This window comes from Sorex araneus, chromosome 7 (genome assembly GCF_027595985.1).
Source record: "Sorex araneus isolate mSorAra2 chromosome 7, mSorAra2.pri, whole genome shotgun sequence".
NCBI lineage: Eukaryota > Metazoa > Chordata > Mammalia > Eulipotyphla > Soricidae > Sorex > Sorex araneus.
This window is the reverse complement of record NC_073308.1, coordinates 55,559,767-55,577,016: the sequence shown is the minus strand read 5'-3', so window position 1 is coordinate 55,577,016 and position 17,250 is coordinate 55,559,767. Positions and strand designations below refer to the sequence as shown.

The 17,250-nt window shown below is 37.9% G+C and overlaps 2 protein-coding genes across 4 annotated transcripts in view; one reads left to right on the top strand and one right to left on the bottom strand.

Annotated features, from left to right (window-relative positions):
* Window positions 1–9,137: 9,137 nt before the first annotated feature.
* LOC129406510 (uncharacterized) lies at window positions 9,138–16,467 on the bottom strand. Its single transcript, XM_055144563.1, has 3 exons — window positions 15,821–16,467; window positions 12,688–12,933; window positions 9,138–9,628 (listed from the first exon to the last, which is right to left on the bottom strand). Exons 1-2 carry the CDS (start codon window positions 16,465–16,467, stop codon window positions 12,852–12,854), a joined length of 729 nt encoding a protein of 242 aa, XP_055000538.1. The 3' UTR covers window positions 9,138–9,628; window positions 12,688–12,851.
* The window catches only part of GRIA2 (glutamate ionotropic receptor AMPA type subunit 2), a 133,066-nt gene continuing 132,120 nt past the window's right edge, over window positions 16,305–17,250 (top strand). The window contains exon 1 of one of the 3 annotated variants that reach the window (XM_055144562.1): window positions 16,305–16,776. In XM_055144562.1, coding sequence (XP_055000537.1) covers window positions 16,689–16,776 — 88 coding nt within the window. In that variant the 5' untranslated portion in view covers window positions 16,305–16,688. The remainder of the gene's footprint in view (window positions 16,777–17,250) is intronic. The other 2 variants (XM_055144561.1, XM_004606154.2) reach the window with 2 other exon arrangements.

Below are 17,250 nucleotides of genomic sequence, written 5' to 3'. Positions count from 1 at the left end.
AACTGAAAGTAATCAGGTTTGCAGATATTGATTCTTTCCCTGTGCACATTAGGCAGTTTCTTATTACATTAGCCATGTCATCAGGTGTCAGAAAATATGCCATTTCTCAGTCTTTGTGTACAAGACCTGAACATACACACAAATACCCAACTATTTATGAAGTCAGAAGCTAGGAAGATATATACCTTCATTTTCCAAACTTCTTAGCTGACAATAATATTTTATTTTGGAGCAGTTACATAAATGGGATTTAATTTTTCCTGGAGATCCCCACAGAGAATTTCATAATTGAATGCCTATCTACTTAGTGTTTTATAACAGTCTGGTCATCTAGAAACATTTGCCTGACCATAAACCAGAATTTTCTTGGTTTCTGAAAAATGTAGTAGAGAATTATGATATTGCAGCTGAGTTTACCAAGACCAGTGACATTAGTACCAGTAACAAAAGTTAGAGGGGAACGGATGCAACCTGTTTGCCATGCCTTCTCTGAGACATGAAGTTCTCCAGAAATATAGGAGAAATTGAGCATTATTATTTCATGAGCTTCAGCCAAATTTCCTGGTGCCAAAACCTGGCCACAGATTCAAATGCAAGAAATCGATGACATAATCCCAGGGAGTCCAGGGAGATGCCCAGAGATGTCAGGGAGGGCACGAGCATGGGACTTGGAAAGGCCCAACTTAAGGTCAAGTCCGAAATCCAGCAGATCTCTTGGGAAGTTTAGGACCTAATGCTCTACCTCAGAGTGATGGCACGAGGGCTTGGTGCCAGCACACTGCCCTTGCCGTGCTCCTCCACCCCAGTGCTCAAGAGCCTCCCTAGGAAATCGTCTACAGCACCTTTTTATTCCGAGTAAAATCACATCAGAGCTGAAAGATGAATAAAAAGAGCTTAGGGGGGTTAAGAAATGCATATATTTGATCAGTAGAGCTGCTTGTCACATTCTTAAATAAACGTGAAAGAACAGAGAACAAGGAAGAAAACAGGTGTGTGTGTGTGTGTGTGTGTGTGTGTGTGTGTGTGTGCGTGCGCGCATGTGTGTGTTTTAGCTTTTTGGGTCTCACCCGGCAATGCTCAGGGGTTACTCCTGGCTCTGCACTCAGGAATTCCTCTGGCGGTGTTCAGGTGATGCTGGGAATCAAACCCAGGTCAGCCACATGCAAGGCAAACAAACGCCCTACCCACTGTGCTATCACTCCAAGGCCCGGAAACAGTTTTAAGATGAGAGTAAGTGTATGTTTTTGTTTGTTTGTTTTGTTTGGGGGACAACTATGCTCAGGGCTTACTCCTGACTCTGTGTTCAGGGATCAGTCCTGGTGGTGTTCAGGGGACCATATGCTATGCCAGGGATCAAATCAAGGTCAGCAGCATGCAAGACAAGTGACTTAACCTCTTTGTACTAGCTCTCTGACCCAGAGAAACCACTCTAAGTCTTTCGTCTGTTTATTGTTTGGAGACCAAAGCTGGAAGTTCTCAGGGCTCACTCCTGGCTCAGCTTTTAGGTATCACTCTTGGCATGCTCTGGGAACCATATGGAGTGCTGGGGATTGAATCCAGGTCAGTCACATGCAAAGCAATTACCTAACCTGGTGTACTATCTAACTGGCTCCCAACCGGAAGTCTAAAATATTTAATTTTCAGTACAAAAGACAACAGTAAATAATGGCATACTTCTCCATTTTACCACTCAATTTCTTATACCTGCTATGTAGAGAAGCTTATACGTAAAACAGATAAAATCTCTTCCATGTCTCTGCTAGAGTCTATATGTAAGTGGATACACTGTCATTTTCCTTTTTATTTCATTTAGAAATCAGAGGGGGATTCTGTAGCTACGTGGTTAGAGAAACGGAGCACATTTACTTTATTGCATGAAGGGTTTCTTGTGTTATCATGGAATGACCATTTGTAAAAAAATCACAAGGGCGGCGCAAGCTGGAGGGAGAGACATGATGATACGTGGTGTTGTTCTGTTGTCCAAGGGCACTCGGGGCAGCTCTCTCTCTCTCTCTCTCTCTCTCTCTCTCTCTCTCTCTCTCTCTCTCTCTCTCTCTCTCTCTCTCGCATGCATTCGGTGCTCGAGTTTGGTGTTCTTGAGCCGCTATGTAAGGACCGAATAGGGACGGCTCCTCCTTGTGCTCTGCTTCTGTGTGTGCCGCTGTGCTCTCTTCTCTCTGTCTCTCTGTCTCTCTGTCTCTCTGTCTCTGTCTCTGTAGTCTCTCCACTGGTCTCTTTTGACCTCTCTCTGTTTCTGCTTCTGTGTCTTCTCGTCTGTCTCCTTCTCTGTCTCTTCTGTCTTCTTCTTCTGTCTCCCCTCAGTGCCCCCACTGTCTTAGTTTATATAGCAAATTACATAGAGCAGTAGCACAAAGGTGGGTTTAACATTAACAAATCAACAAAGTAGGGTAAGACCATTTCTTGAGGAGATTAACAAAATCTCATCTAAGGAAATCTCATCTAAGGAGATCCACTCAAGGGTGGGAGCCAAACCAGGGTGTGTCAGGGTGTGTCCCTTTCTTCCTTCCTCAGCAAGTAATCCACTTAAATAGTTATAGTGAATTTACTTCTAATATTTCTAGCAATGTCATTCTGTATGAGCACAGTAAGAGATATATCAGACTTAAAGTTTGGTTCTTCCTGAGGACATTCATTATATATTCCAGACCACAGTCCTCAGGCCAGGTTAGTCTTCCTAACTCCAGCAGGGTCCTAGTCTCGTTGTTACTTTTGGATCATGACAGCATTTGTTTATGATCATGCTCTCAACTTATAGTTGAGTATTGTGGCACTTTGGCCTGCCCATTTTGATGCCAGGGTAGCTCACAGCTTGCCCTGGGTCCATTCCATCCCTTGTCAGGACCCTGCTTTTGGGGTGTTAGGAACTAAGGGCAACTGAGTTGACAAAGCAGATTGCCTGGGAGTAAATATTATTGGAGTCAATCAGCTCCCAAGTTACAAGGCATATTATTAACTGTCTTCCTGTGCCCATACAGAAAGGCCATTGCTCTAAGGTAAACTAAGTTCCCTGTGGCAAGGCTAAAAGGACAAACCCCATGTTATCCTACCACCATTGACTATTTGGAGCATGCTTCTCACTGAGCACTTAAATTTGAGTTCAAAGAAGGTATGGTTCCTCCTTCTGCTCCCTGAAATCACAACTTCTAATTAGCTTCTTTGATAATTGTTCTTTAAGATGCAATTCTCTTTAGCACAATACTGATTTAATTCTTGCTACTTGTCACATTATATAACTATCTTGTATGCTTGCATATGTTCTGGTCTTTCTTGATCTTCCTAATAATATGAAAATATTACTTAAAATGCCCTCCACAAAAAAGAACCATTCTTGACTTATTTATCATTATAATTCTGACATCATTTGCCTAGCACAAAGAGAGAGATCAACAAATGTATTAAAACAGTAAATTGTGGATAAGATAATGAAAAGAAGCATGTGTGAGGTCTACTGCATGCCACAAAAGATGAAATTCAGAAATGAAGTATCAGACCTTATTCCCTCATTATTATTATTTATTTTCCACATAGAACAGTAAATCGTCTGCAGTTCTAAGAGTTAGACACACTCTATGTTTATGGCCTTGGTCTATCCCGTAATGGCGATGAGCTACTTAATTTTTGCATCCAGTTTATTACTCTTTGAAACACCATTATGGTGGTAGTGATAGTACAGTGGGCAGGGCACTTCTCTTGCACATGGCTCACCTGGGTTCAGTCTCCAGTACTCCAAATGGTCCTCAGAGGACTACTGTGTATGATCCTTTAATGCAGAACCAGGAGTAGGCCCCAAACTAGCCACCTCCACCCCACTCCCTACACCCCTGTCCCAAATCACCATTAAATCTAATGGTTCATAAGGTTAAGTATTTGAAGATGGCTGTTTCAGAAACTTTAGAAAATGTCTTTTTTTTCTTTTGCTATAACTGAAGCAAATTGCATTACTTTCATATTGTATGCAAATATAAACACCAATGTGAATACAAAATTATTTTCCATATCTTTAAAATGATATGTCAGAGACTCGAGATTATCCTGGAAGTCAAATAATCAGTTTTATTAAAATTAATAATTAATATTAATAATATTGCTCCTAATCCTTATAGCTTACAGAATCATTTTGAAATATTGCTGGGTTTTAAAGGCTTCTTCAGAATTTATCCACTAAACATACCAAATAGTAAATACAGAAGCACTATTTAAAGACTTCTTCGAACATGTGTGGTGATTTTAGACCCAAATTCTCTTACTAATCTAAGGAGAAACTTGAGCTGCATCATTTTAATTCTAACTAATGTTAGCCTTTCTCAGTACTTTGTCTTTGCCATAATTGGAAGCAAGTAGTTCAACTAGTTTCTAGGAATGTCTGCACTTGTGGAAAACGTTACATGAGAACTTTTCTGTTCTTATGGTTCCTTTGACCCCCACCTTGGAAAGCTGTTCTAAATCCAGGTATTCTAAAGGTAGCTGTAATATGAGTCCGTGATTATTTTTATCTGAATATAATAAATTTATTTTTATTTCATTTTCAACATGAAAGACATTGTAATGTTCATAGAAACATTTTAGTCTGGGGATTCATTTTCTGTTTTCTATTTCAAGTTTGAACCAGTACATCATTTTATCTTTAGAAATATGGCAACTGAAAGAGACTTTTCCTTTTTGATGTTGATCATGCTGTAGCACAGCCCATAGGTCGGATAAAGTATAAGTTATAAGGTATAAGGAAGCTAAAGGGTCTAAGATTACAAGGTATGAGGAAGGCTCACTGTATCTGACCTTGCTTTACAAAATTAGATTGTATCTGACTACACCCTTGCTTCCCCAGATGAGAATTCAATTTTGTCGTATCTTAAGGCAACTTTCCCTTTTCTAATGTCACATGACTTCTGAGAATTTCAGTAATTTCTAGAAAATTCAGCAAAGAATGACTCTCTCTAGTGCTTCAAGTCATTTTCTGAGCCAGGTTGTCCTTCTAAAGTGGGCAGTTTTGTTCTTCTGTGTAAGTGTGAGGGCCGAGATATTGGGTTGAGCCTCTTTGTCTCCGCAGACCACCCATTTTGTCTTCTATATCTTCTATGATCTCTCAGTTCTTTGCAATTTTATGTTTTGTGAAGAATAAATCTTATGAAAAATAACTAAACTCAGCACAACACCCATCTCTACCTTTTAAAGACACATTTAACAGGTTTAGATTCTTTTTTTTTTTAACCTTAAATTTCTGACTTCAGGACTACACTCTTCATTTTGACAATTTAATCCAAAACCCATTATATCTGATCCTCAGGGCAAAGGAATCCTTCTGCCTGTAGGACTCAGAGCCCAGCAAAAACATTTCAAAGGGGTTGAGTGGTAGACAGAAAATAGTTCTCATTCTTTCAGATTCTCCTATAAGAGGTAGAAAATTCTAAATTATTTATCTCTATAAATTATCTTGCCACTAATGGTACCAGGGCTTCTTGTCACTAAGATACACCCTATAATACATTCCAGTGCAGAGGAATGCTAATGGCACATCTCAATTAGAGTCTTGTGTATAATCTGACAGAAGTATTTTTCTAAAATTCATCATGAAGTATAAGACTGTTTTCATTTATAATTAGGTTCTCAAAATTTTAGGTGGTTGGTAAGGTTTTTAAGGCTTCATTTTATGATGTCAGTAAGTAACTTTGACCCAGAGATGAAATATAATGTCTTTTAATTTTAAGTTTTACTTTAATGTCTTCACCTGAAAAACATTTGGGGGATTACAACTATAACACATTCATCCCCCCAGGATTCAGAGAGGCAAAAAGCCTGTCACAGGTAGTAAACCAGTGACCCCACTAATTTAAGACTGGGGGACGGGTGGACGAGGAAGGGAGACAGAGGCAGCATACAAACAAAAAACATCATAATTACAACAATAAACTTGACTTTTTTGTGGTGATAATAAAATTATGTTTATTTCAGTTTTAAAAATAGCTGTCTAACCATAAAATGATTTAGCATAGTCATTTTAAAAAAATCTTAATTAATGTTGCCCCAAAGAAAATACTGAACCAGGATTTTGTGGGCTAAAATTTCTTGTATGGAACTCATTAGCAGTATCAGACACAAAAAAAATATTTATGATGTTATAAAACTGCTGAAAACAGAGTGGGTATTCAATATAGGTAAAGTTTATATGGGCCTCCAAATTCTTTCATGGTCTTGAAATTCTCTTAAGTTGTATGGGCAGTAGCAAATGATGTTTTTCCAAGTGAGTTTACAGCATTAGCAGGATTTATACAATAGTCAAGGCACAGCCTTGAAATGAGTCGGATCTTATATTATGTTCATAGCAAAAAATTTTTTTGAGTTACACCCAGCTGTGCTGAGGGATTATTGCTGGCTCTGTGCTCAGGATTGCTCCCAGCCTTGCTCGAGGGACCTTATATATGGTGTCCAGTATTGACCCAGGTCTGCTGTGTGGAGACAAACCCCTATCTGCTGCTATACTGTCTTTGTCTTTCTGCCCTCTTCATAGCAAATTCTAAGCAACCAAATAAGTTTAAAGATCAGAGAGAAAGTTTATTTTGTGTATAAAGTAAAACAATTTCTTCTTTGTTAGAATTAATCTTATTTCATACCCTACATCTATTTTGGTGTATATTCTTGTTTCTGCATCCCTTATCCCTACTCCCCTTACTTAACAGCACCCACATGATACGTTCCTGTTGAGTCCTAGCTATCTTAATAGGTCCCAAATAGAAGTATGACCTGTGTTTTCTCTGACATGCGTGTTAGTTAAAGTCAGCCATGTGACCCTGCAAGCCTTTTGAGATACATTCTAGTACATCATGTAGGAAAGCTACTACTAACATTTTCTTATTGGATTGGAGAGATAGTACAAAGGTTAGGGCACATGCCTTGAATGTAGCCAACCTGGGTTTGACCCTAGGCACTTCATATGGTCCCCCAAACACCACCAGGAATGATTCCTGAGCATAGACCTAGAAGTAAGACATGAACACAGCCAGGTGTGGCCTCAAAATAACTGCAACATCAAAATACTCACCAGAGAGAGCAACAGTTCTGGTAGTTGTGAGACTTCATAAAAGCCTTAGACTACTACTGACTAACAGAAAATTAAAGGGATGCATTGCTCAAAATGAACCATAAACCCTAAAATTATACTTCTATGAATCAATAAATTTATATTATTAATAAGAGTGCGTGCTATTTTGGTGGTTGATATTTTAATAGTAAGTTCAAGGATATGACAACCAGATTATACTTTTCAGAAAAGAAAAGTGTTATTTCTTTTCATCTCAGCTATAATACTAACTTTTTCTGTCATATTGACTTGTCATATGAAAATAAGTTAAATAGGGGCTGGAGCGATAGCACAGCGGGTAGGGCATTTGCCTTGCACATGGCCAACCCAGGTTCGATTCCCAGCATCCCATACAGTCCCCCAGCACTCCCAGGAGTAATCCCTGAGTGCAGAGCCAGGAATGACTTCTGTGCATTTCCTGGTTTGACCCAGAATAAAAATTAAATATTTGCCCTGGGGAATGAGCTCACATGCTTTGTTTGTGTGAGACTGTGAGCCTAGCCCCTGATACCTCATGGCCCCTGAGTACTGATGAGAATAAGCCCTTGTGTTCCCAGAGGTACACCAGAGGTGGCTCTAGAAAATGTTCCCTTTAGTCTTCAGTGTTGTTATGTATTTTGTCACTTGAAAAACAGTTGTGCTCAAATACAGGGTTATAGATGGTCCCATGACTATTCCAATTCTTATACTGTTATATGTAATGCCCAGGTGGAACTCAGTCTGTCAGCACAGCAAGATTTTACAGAAAGTTGGGGTAAGGAGAAGGGTTACATCTTAGAAGTGAAACTTCACTTGGGATACTCCAACTTTTATATTTTTCAGTAAGTGCTCTCTCCTTCCCAAGAACTTTTAACTACCTAATTGGTAAAATCCTGGTTTCTGTTATGCTTTGCTACTATTTGCTTCTGTTTTCTGATCTACTTACAGAGGATCTTTTGAAATTTCAACTTTCTTTCTTTTAAAAACAGAAGTCTAATTTAGATATCTCTGACTTTTCTTAGCCCCAAATTTGCTTTTTTACTTCCAAGGACTTGTTGAAATGATCTAATAAATAAAACATTAACCAAGTTGTGGCTTACCCTTTGCATTTCAAAACCAGCAAAGGCTTTAAAAATAAAGTCTTTTTCATTTGGTATTTCCACAAGTCTCTGTAGAATAGGTAATTTATTTGCTCTGTCATTCAAATCATGAATCTTCTCCTTAGAGAAGATATAACTCTATATAACATGTAATTTTTCAAAAACAGTTCTCTTTCTCACTAGACTGTGGAATCCCTGAAGTTGAAAATTATTATTAGCTTTGAGTTCTCTAAGTTCTCTCAGCATGCAAGTGACAAAATTTTATTCCTTTGTTAAATAAATTAAAATTTAAATGCATCATATAAATTAAATATTAGCAAAAATGTAAGTTGCCCAAAGAGCACAAACACATCCACAATAATTCCCTAGTAATATATTTACTTGCTTAAGTAAAATATCTTTGGATCAACAACATATTTGCTTATAACATAAGATTTGCAGTGGTTCGGATCTAGAGTATTGGGTGTTGTGAGTGGTGCTATGAATCAGACACCACAATAAGATTCAAGGATATATTGGTCACATATTTGAGGAGAAAGGGACAAGTTTTCACATTCCATACATAAGGGACAGGATTTGGATAAGTTTTTTCAGAACATAGTGTAAGGATTATTAATGTTTTCTCTGATGCTTGCATAGAATGGAGAAGCTAAAGGAAAATAAGATAGTGGGAAATTGTGTTGCTATAATAATAGTAGGTATTTAAATATTGGCACTAGTCATATTTTTAAGGAAAATATTACTTTGCTTTTCTTTACTAGTTAGCTTCTTTAATACCTCTGGAGAATGAATACCTGAGATAGAAGAAAAGAAAACATATGAGAATTAAAATTATACTGTGCATAAAAACCAAAAAGCATCCTTGCTACTTAGAATGAATTCTTCCTCTACTAAACTAAATTTCCTGAATTTGTGACACAAGAAAATCTAAGGTCTGATTTTAAGAAAACGGAGTTTGCAGTGCCTGTTAGAACACTGTATAGATGTTCTGTAATAGGTCTCTAATATAATGGCAGCAAAAAGCAAGTACAATGATGATGCTCTGAATAAAAACTCTCGTACAATATAGGAGTGCAGAAATTTCAAAGACCCTAGAATTCCTTATGCAAGAAGAAGAAATATTTCAACATCGAAAAGAAGCAAACAAGAAAAAAAATGTCATTAACATCTAAACATGGATTCCAAAGGAAAAACTGTGCCATCAAGTTCAAGCTTCAATATAAACTGAAAGGCGATCGTCCAGACCCTTCAGACACAATAGAATTTGAAGTACTTTATGGAAAAAATAAACATTCTCAGAGGTAGACTGAGCAGGAAAGTGAAACAGGACCGCTGCAGCAGGAAAGTGAAAGCAGAGTTATAAAGTAAGACCTTGCTCCCCTCTGCTGGCAACTCTTCTTCATGTCAAAAGCAGCTTCCCAACTTGATCCTGTCCCAGGGTGTATAGTGAACTCTGCAGAGAACACCACGTGATATTGCAAGTTAATATTCCCATTCTGAAGGAATGGCATGACCTGATCTCTTAAATTAAAAAATTGCACATGCATAGAAGCATTTTTCTACAAAATAGAAATTGTAAATCTGGGGTAGGGGTGGCAGTGCTAGAGGATGTGTTAGAGAATAAGATGAGGATGTTCATGGCTCACGGGTAGTAATACTTCATTATCTTACCAAGTAATCAGTAACATAGGTTCATATGTATAAACTCATAAAAAACAAGAATATTGAAGACTCAGTGCCAGAAGGAATGGAGGCTTTCCTGGCACAATAATAATTATGTTTAGATCTGTCATTTTTTAAAAAGTGATATAAATACAAAAAAAATTGAAAAAGTCCTTTCAAACAAAAGGAATGTTTGAACAAAGTGACTGTGGTTAGCTATTTAAGTCATAATCATATTTATATTTGAAAACTTTTGTAGGTATGTTTTATACTGTTTATTTCTTTTCCTACCCCTACTGGCCCCTCATATAAAAACATCACTGGAGGAAGTCTAATGAATGCTTTTGGCTAGTAACTTGCCCTTTTAATTTCAGTTGTTATTCCTATAGTAGTAATTGATCATATTTCTAATAAAGAAAAAACTCTTGATCTAGCTAAATTGGATAATGGGATTGTATAACATAATTAAAATACTATGTACAGTGATGATATGTGAGAGGAAAATTCTTGAAAAACTATGTTGGAATGTTTTGAAATGCAAGAATTTATAATTTTAATTCAGGTTATAAATGATCAAAACAATCATACAGTACTAGAAAATTCAAAAATTAAAAAGGATTTTGTCAAGATTTCTTCACAAATATTCATAATTTTGTTGAACATTTAAAGAATGAAGGTGAAAGATGTTCAGTAGATTCAAATTCAACTTAATGGACTTGGTTCTACTTCAAAAGAAAGGAGAATGATTATACATATCTGAGTATTAAGTAAAGAAAGTATTTGAACGTATGTGTGTATCTTATGATATTTATTTTTTTACTTTAATGGACTCTACATATGAAGCACCAGGAGGTGATAGTTTTCTGGGAATATTTTTGTGATCTAAGTAAGGTTCAGAATCATTTCTTGCATCAATGTAAAAAATATCACTGGAATCTTGATAAGGACTACCTTAAATCTATAGACTGCTTTGTGTAGAATAAAAATTTGACAATATTATTTCTTCCAGGAGTGCAGAATAACTTTTTATTTATTTGCATTCTACTCAATTTTTTCCATCAATGATGTTATCCCACTCCCCACCCTGGAAATTTATTGCCTCTCCTTTTTATCCTGATTTCCTTGTAGTTTTTTTACTTTCTATTATCTATTTGCATTAATATTCTCTAATAGTCTGTATATAGCATTTCATCATTTTCTTGCTGTTGTAAATGTACTATTTTCTTAATTTCCCTTTCCAATATATTTGTTGATGGCATATGGAAAAAGAACTGATTTTTGTATATTGATTTCATACCCTCAACTTTAGTAAATTTGTTCACTATTTCAAATAACATCTTGTGGAGTCTTTAGAAAATAGACTTTATGTGTAAAGTATCATGAGCTCTGCATAGATAATTTTATTTCTTTCTTTGCAATTAGAGTGCCTTTTAATTCTTTTGTCTTTCCTAATTGGTTTACCAAAACATCTCACACTAATTTGAGTAAAAAAATCATTTGTTGTTCCTAACTTTAAAGAAAGAACTTTTAGGTTTTTACCATTGTCATGTTATCGATCCATTTGTCACAGCTACTTTCTTTTTGGTTGTTGTTCATTTGTTTTTAGGCCATATCTAGAGATACTCAGAAGTATCTGGCTCTGAGCTTAGGGATCACTTCTGGCAGGGATCTGAGTACAATATGGGGTGTCATGGATTGAACTTGGATCAGCCCCGTGTAAGACAAGTGCCATGCTCTCTGCACTATTGACCTAACCCCTGTCATGACTACCTTTAACATGTTGAGCTCCATTTCTTTCTACTACATCCATTTTATTAAAAATTAAGCTTGAAAGAATGTAGAATTTGCTCACGTGAGTATGCAGTGTCTATTGAAATGTTGTGATTTAGATGCTTTACTTTGTTAATGTGATATATCATATCAATTAACCTGTGGTTGAAGACACCACATCTCTCAAAATGATAACACTTGATCACAGTGTATAATCCTTACAATACGCTATTGAGTTGCACTGCTAATAGCTTGTTGAGGGTTTATGCATGCAAATCTACCAGTTGCTCTGTTTTAATAGGCAGCATCACTGGTGTTGGGTCTGATAACACAGTGATTGGTTCAACAGCTGTGGTGCTTGGGTCTGGCAGTGCCAATATATCTTTTTTCTTTTTTTTTAAAAAAATCTTTGGGTCACACCGGCAATGCTCAGGGGTTACTCCTGGCTTTGCACTCAGAAATTACTCCGGGTGGTGCTCGGGGGACCATATGGGATGCTGCGAATCAAAACCGGGTTGGCCTCATGGAAAGCAAATGCCCTACCCATCGTGCTATCACTCCAGCCCCAAGATATCTTAACTAACACCTGTAAAGATACCGTTGATGTTAACTGGGGCAGTGTATATTGTGCTGGGGATCTAACTCAATATCTTATACATGGCAGACATATGCTCCACCCATAGGAGCCATATCTCCAACACCCTACGAGGATTTTTATCTGTTATTTTCTTTTCTTATAGTGTCTTTATTTGGTCTTAGTATCAAGGTAGTGCTAGTCTCACAAAATAAGGCTTGAAATAGTTCCTCTTTTCCATTTTATTGGAAGACTTTGATAGGGATCATTATTATGAATTCCAATTTTAAAAGTTCAATAGAATTCATCAGAGAATTCATCTGGTCCCGAAATTGTCTTTAGTGAGAGATTTAAGTGGTATTTTAAATTCAATCTCCTAACTGCTAATTGGTCTTCTGTGTTTTTTTTCTTTCTTTTTGACTCATTCATTATGACTGTTATTTTGAACGATATATGAGGGTAATTATATATCTCCATTTCATCAATATTTATTCCCAAATACTCACCTTCTTTTCTTTGAAATACATTATTGAATTTCTTCATTTTTCTTGACTCTCTGTGTTGGTATCTGGATGTTAAATGAAATAGCTCATCTCCAATATAGACAGACTTTTCTTGTTTAGGGGAAGAAATCTTGTCCTTTAGTCTGGACTAAGATCTGGGCTATCTCTCAAACCTTTGTGATCGTGCAAGACACCTTCCTCATTCTTAGCCGCTCCCAGTATGGAAATATGCCAAGTTCCGTCCGTGTCCTGAAATGAGGATTACATTCTGAGCAGATGTAACACAGGTCCTCGGGCAGCATCTGGGAAAATATGTAGTTAAACTCCTCCAGGGAGGAAACTGAAAGATGACATTTCTACCTGCTCACTCTGCAGATTCCTGAGCTTATTTGTCAACTGTTTCCTATAATTTTGAAAATGTTGCCAACACAAGCTTATTTTCTTTCAGAGGTAGGTTTTTGAGGTCCCATTGGAAGGGAGAATATTAAATGTTAGGACATTAGTGTAAATTCCAAACCCTTCTCAGCCCTGGGGAGAAAGTGAGAGTTGGAAACTCCCTTATAATACCATGGCACTATACTGAGAATGGTTTTTGGTTTTGGTTTTGGTTTTGTTTGTTTGCTTTGTTTGTTTGTTTGCCACACCTGGGGCCTTTGCTCAGGGTCACTCCTGGCATTGTTCAGGGGACTGTATGGGGTGCCAGGGATCAAACCTGGGTCTGCTGCTATTGAGAGTGGGCCATAATATGTATGATTACTAAGAATGTTAAAGCGTAATTAGAGGGACATTGTTTTTTACATTAAAACCAAGTTGGAGTAACAGAATTAAAATTTTACCTATAGGACTTATTTGTTTTATTAATCACTTATTTTAATCTAACTTATTAAATATATAATTAAACATGAACAACAAACAAATGCAGCAAAGAACAAAAATAATAAAGTGAAAATCAATTTATTTCTTTTATTAGTTTCAGTAACATTCCTGCTTTTGAAGTAACTAAGGTTTGAATAATTACCAAAATCAAACAGCAGAGGGCAGAAAATAGCAAATCTTCTAGTAATCCACTGTCTTCGAATGTACTCAGCAGTTTTGAAATTTTCAAAAATTGATCATTAATCAATTTGAGAAATAATCTTAAAAAACTTTGTAAATATTACAAATAATTTCCAGTATATTTTAGCATTTAAATTTATTTGAATAATCGTTTATTTCAGACAATTAAAATTTCTTAAACTTATATTAACAGTGTTCTCTGGTAAAAGACTACATACTATAACACATGAATTTAAGATTAATTCAATAATGCTAATATTGCAGACATTATATCCAGATATATGATCAAAAGTATATGTATTACTTTGTGGAAGATATTAAAGAAAAGCTTTTGAATTACAAGAAATGCTTAGTAATATTGTATCTATGCATCACAAGTGAACACTGAACAGTAATATTTTTCTTGAATTCTTATTTACTAGTATATATTTTATGATTCAGCAAACTTTATTCATATAATTGTTTTTATAGATTAATTTGGTCAATTTGGAAGTCATCTTTGACGTTGAAATAAAATACTTGAACTGTTCCGTTAAAAAATCAATTTAAATCAGTTTAAATTGCCTGAGGTCTGTGTATATATGTATAGATATTTACATATATAATGGTTTCTCCATGTTTAAGCTCGTCACTTTTTTTCTAGTTTTTCAACTAACAACTTCAAATATCTTTTTGTTCCTTGCATCATAAAAACCAAACATACAAAATTGACTTAATTTTTATTTGCATTACAATTTGGATGTATATTTGCATGTGTTTCCCTATATCTTAACATTTTTAAAAGCCTAAATTCATTTTTCATTCACCTGTTTAAAGGTTCAATATGTTCGATACCAGAATGGAATAAATACTTGGTGACACAAATTAGAAATATTTTTACGGAAAGCAGAAAAGCATGGCAATCCACTAAGGTTATTTTCACTCCCTGGTTTAGAAATAATGTAAGAAACAAAGGAAGTTCCAAATGGGAAATTACAGAATGACAGTATGTGAGAGCCAAAAAAAAAAAAAGACACCCTTTACTGACATATAAAATTAATTTACTGTAGAAGTAGAAGCTTAGAGCAGAGCTAGTATTATATGATTTTTTTAAAAGGGGGGGGGGCGGCAGGGAGGATGTTAACGTAACGATTGTGCCGGAGGCAGCATGGTAAAACTAATTCTCTTGGCGCTCTGAAAGATTGGTAGGTTATTCCGTTAGATCTGTGAAGTCAATTGCCTACCTCCTGAAATAGCCTCTCTTGTACAGTAGTCGTTCTTTCTTCTCTAATCTTTGTTTGCATCACAAAAGCCATAAAATTTAGAGAGGAATTTTTGAGGCAGAGGGAATTGCAGAGCAAATCCCAAGGTGTCATCTTAGCAAGTATCTTGAAAAGCCACATAAAATCTGCAAGGCAGGGCGATCTTACATTCTCCTTACCAAGTCCCTTCCTGTAAACTTTTAATCATTAACCTCAGGCTACTTCCCCAAAGATCTTTTGCATTCAAGTGTTGAGGACTTAGACTGCTTTGCAGGGAGCTGGTGGGGCGAGTAACAGTGCTAAAACCCATCACTTTTATGCGTCGAGTTTCTGGGAAAGATTCTGCAGCTGGGTTGGATTCCCCCCCTCCCTTTACTTGCTTCATCTTTTAAGTTCTTGTGTGAGCCTTTCCTTGAGAGGGAATTTTCTGTTGGCAATCCATAGACAGAGAGGTTCAAGTCTAACAGATCTCTACTAAGAGAGAGTCTGCAGTGGTGCCTGCAAGAGACCCGCAGGCAACTGACTTAGCAAATTGGCTTGGAGGACCCTTCTATGAAGCGCTCTAAAGGTGGGACTTCCATGCAGAGCAGTTTAGAGACTCAGTCCTGCGACCCTTCCTGTTTTTAGACTTTTGAGAGCGAATTTTCAGTTTTCCCCTTGAATCCTAGCTACATCACATTTAGCTCAAGTTCACAGTTTGGGGACACTTCTTGGCTGGGTATTTATTTGGTTTGGTTTCTTGGCTTTATTTCAGCGAGTCACAAGGAGATGAACGGCAGTATTTCTCTTATTTCTTAGGTGAGCTTTCAGAGACAATTGAAGACAAAAAACGAAATTACCTAGAACGTGAGCTAGCAGGGCCTGGCGAGAGGACGCTTCCCCGCCACCACCTCCAATTAGCTATTCGACTTCTGCACAGCAGCCGGAAATCGGCTTTGCTGCATTTGGTACAGGCTGGAGCATCTCTCGGCAGCTGCGGCGGCGGTTGCAAATGTTGCTGGAAGCGGGAGCTGGGCGCTGTCCTCGGTGCTGAAAAGCAGAGGGGTTGGGGGCGCCGCAGCTCGCCAGACCCGAGGTCTTGCTCAGGGTTAGCTTCGAGCCCCGCTCCGAAGCGGCTTTCGCAGCGCCGCCGGGGCTGTGCGGGGTGCGGGGTGCGGAGCGGGGGAGGGGGGGTGGCCGCGCGCTCCTGCCGCGAGTCGCGCACGCGCGCCCGGAACTGCCTGCCCCTCTCGGTGACTTGCGTGTGCGTGTGTGTGTATGTGTGTGTGGATGTGTGTGTGTGTGGATGTGTGTGTGCGTGCGCGCGCGCGTGTGTGAGAGAGAGAGGGGAGAGAGGGAGAAGAGAGCGCGAGAGAGGGTGAGTGTGTGTGAGTGCATGGGAGGGTGCTGAATATTCCTGGGCGCTGGGACCACAGCGGCAGCTCCGCTGGAAACTGCATCCAGCCTGTCCTCTGGACTTCGGCGGCAGGGACTGGGAGCCAGGCATCAGCCAGCAGCCGCCAGCAGGACCTGGGAAACAGGAATTCTTTTGCCTCCACTTCAGGCTTTTAGCAGCGTGGTGCTAAATTGCTTTCTCAAAATGCAGAGGATCTAATTTGTTGAGGGAAAGGAAAAACAAACAGAAAGACCCTAAAACGGCCAAAGAAGGAAGAGGAGGAAAAGGAAAACAAAAAAGGGTATTTTGTGGATGCTCTACTTTTCTTGGAAATGCAAAAGATTATGCATATATCTGTCCTCCTTTCTCCTGTTTTATGGGGACTGATTTTTGGTGTCTCATCTAACAGCATACAGATAGGTAGGTATCCTTTGTGCTCTGCTTTTGAATTGTGCATAATTCGGTGGTAATCTTTGTTCACAGTGGACAAATTAATTCATGTCATGTAGACTTATGTCATATCTTGACTGCATTCCAGATTTAAACTGCCTAGAATATATATGTATTTCTTAGGATAAAGCAAAAAAGGGGGGGGCAAAATTACGCCTTTGATACAATAGAGGAAAAGTGCTTCTGGTGTTTGGCCCGGAATTGTGTTAATTCTTCTTTAACTAGATTTTCCCATTTGTTCGGATGCGCTTGGGGTTTGGAGTGCAAAGCTTGTGACATCGGAGGATAGGGCGAAAGATTCTGGCCCCATTCCTTGCGCTCAGACCCTTATCCGTATTGTGACCCCTTGGTTAGGTTTGGACCCTTGAATCGGGGATTCCAAAAAAATTATGGATGGGTTTTTTGGGTCCGAAAAGCACGAATTCAGAGACTCGGGGCTGTGGG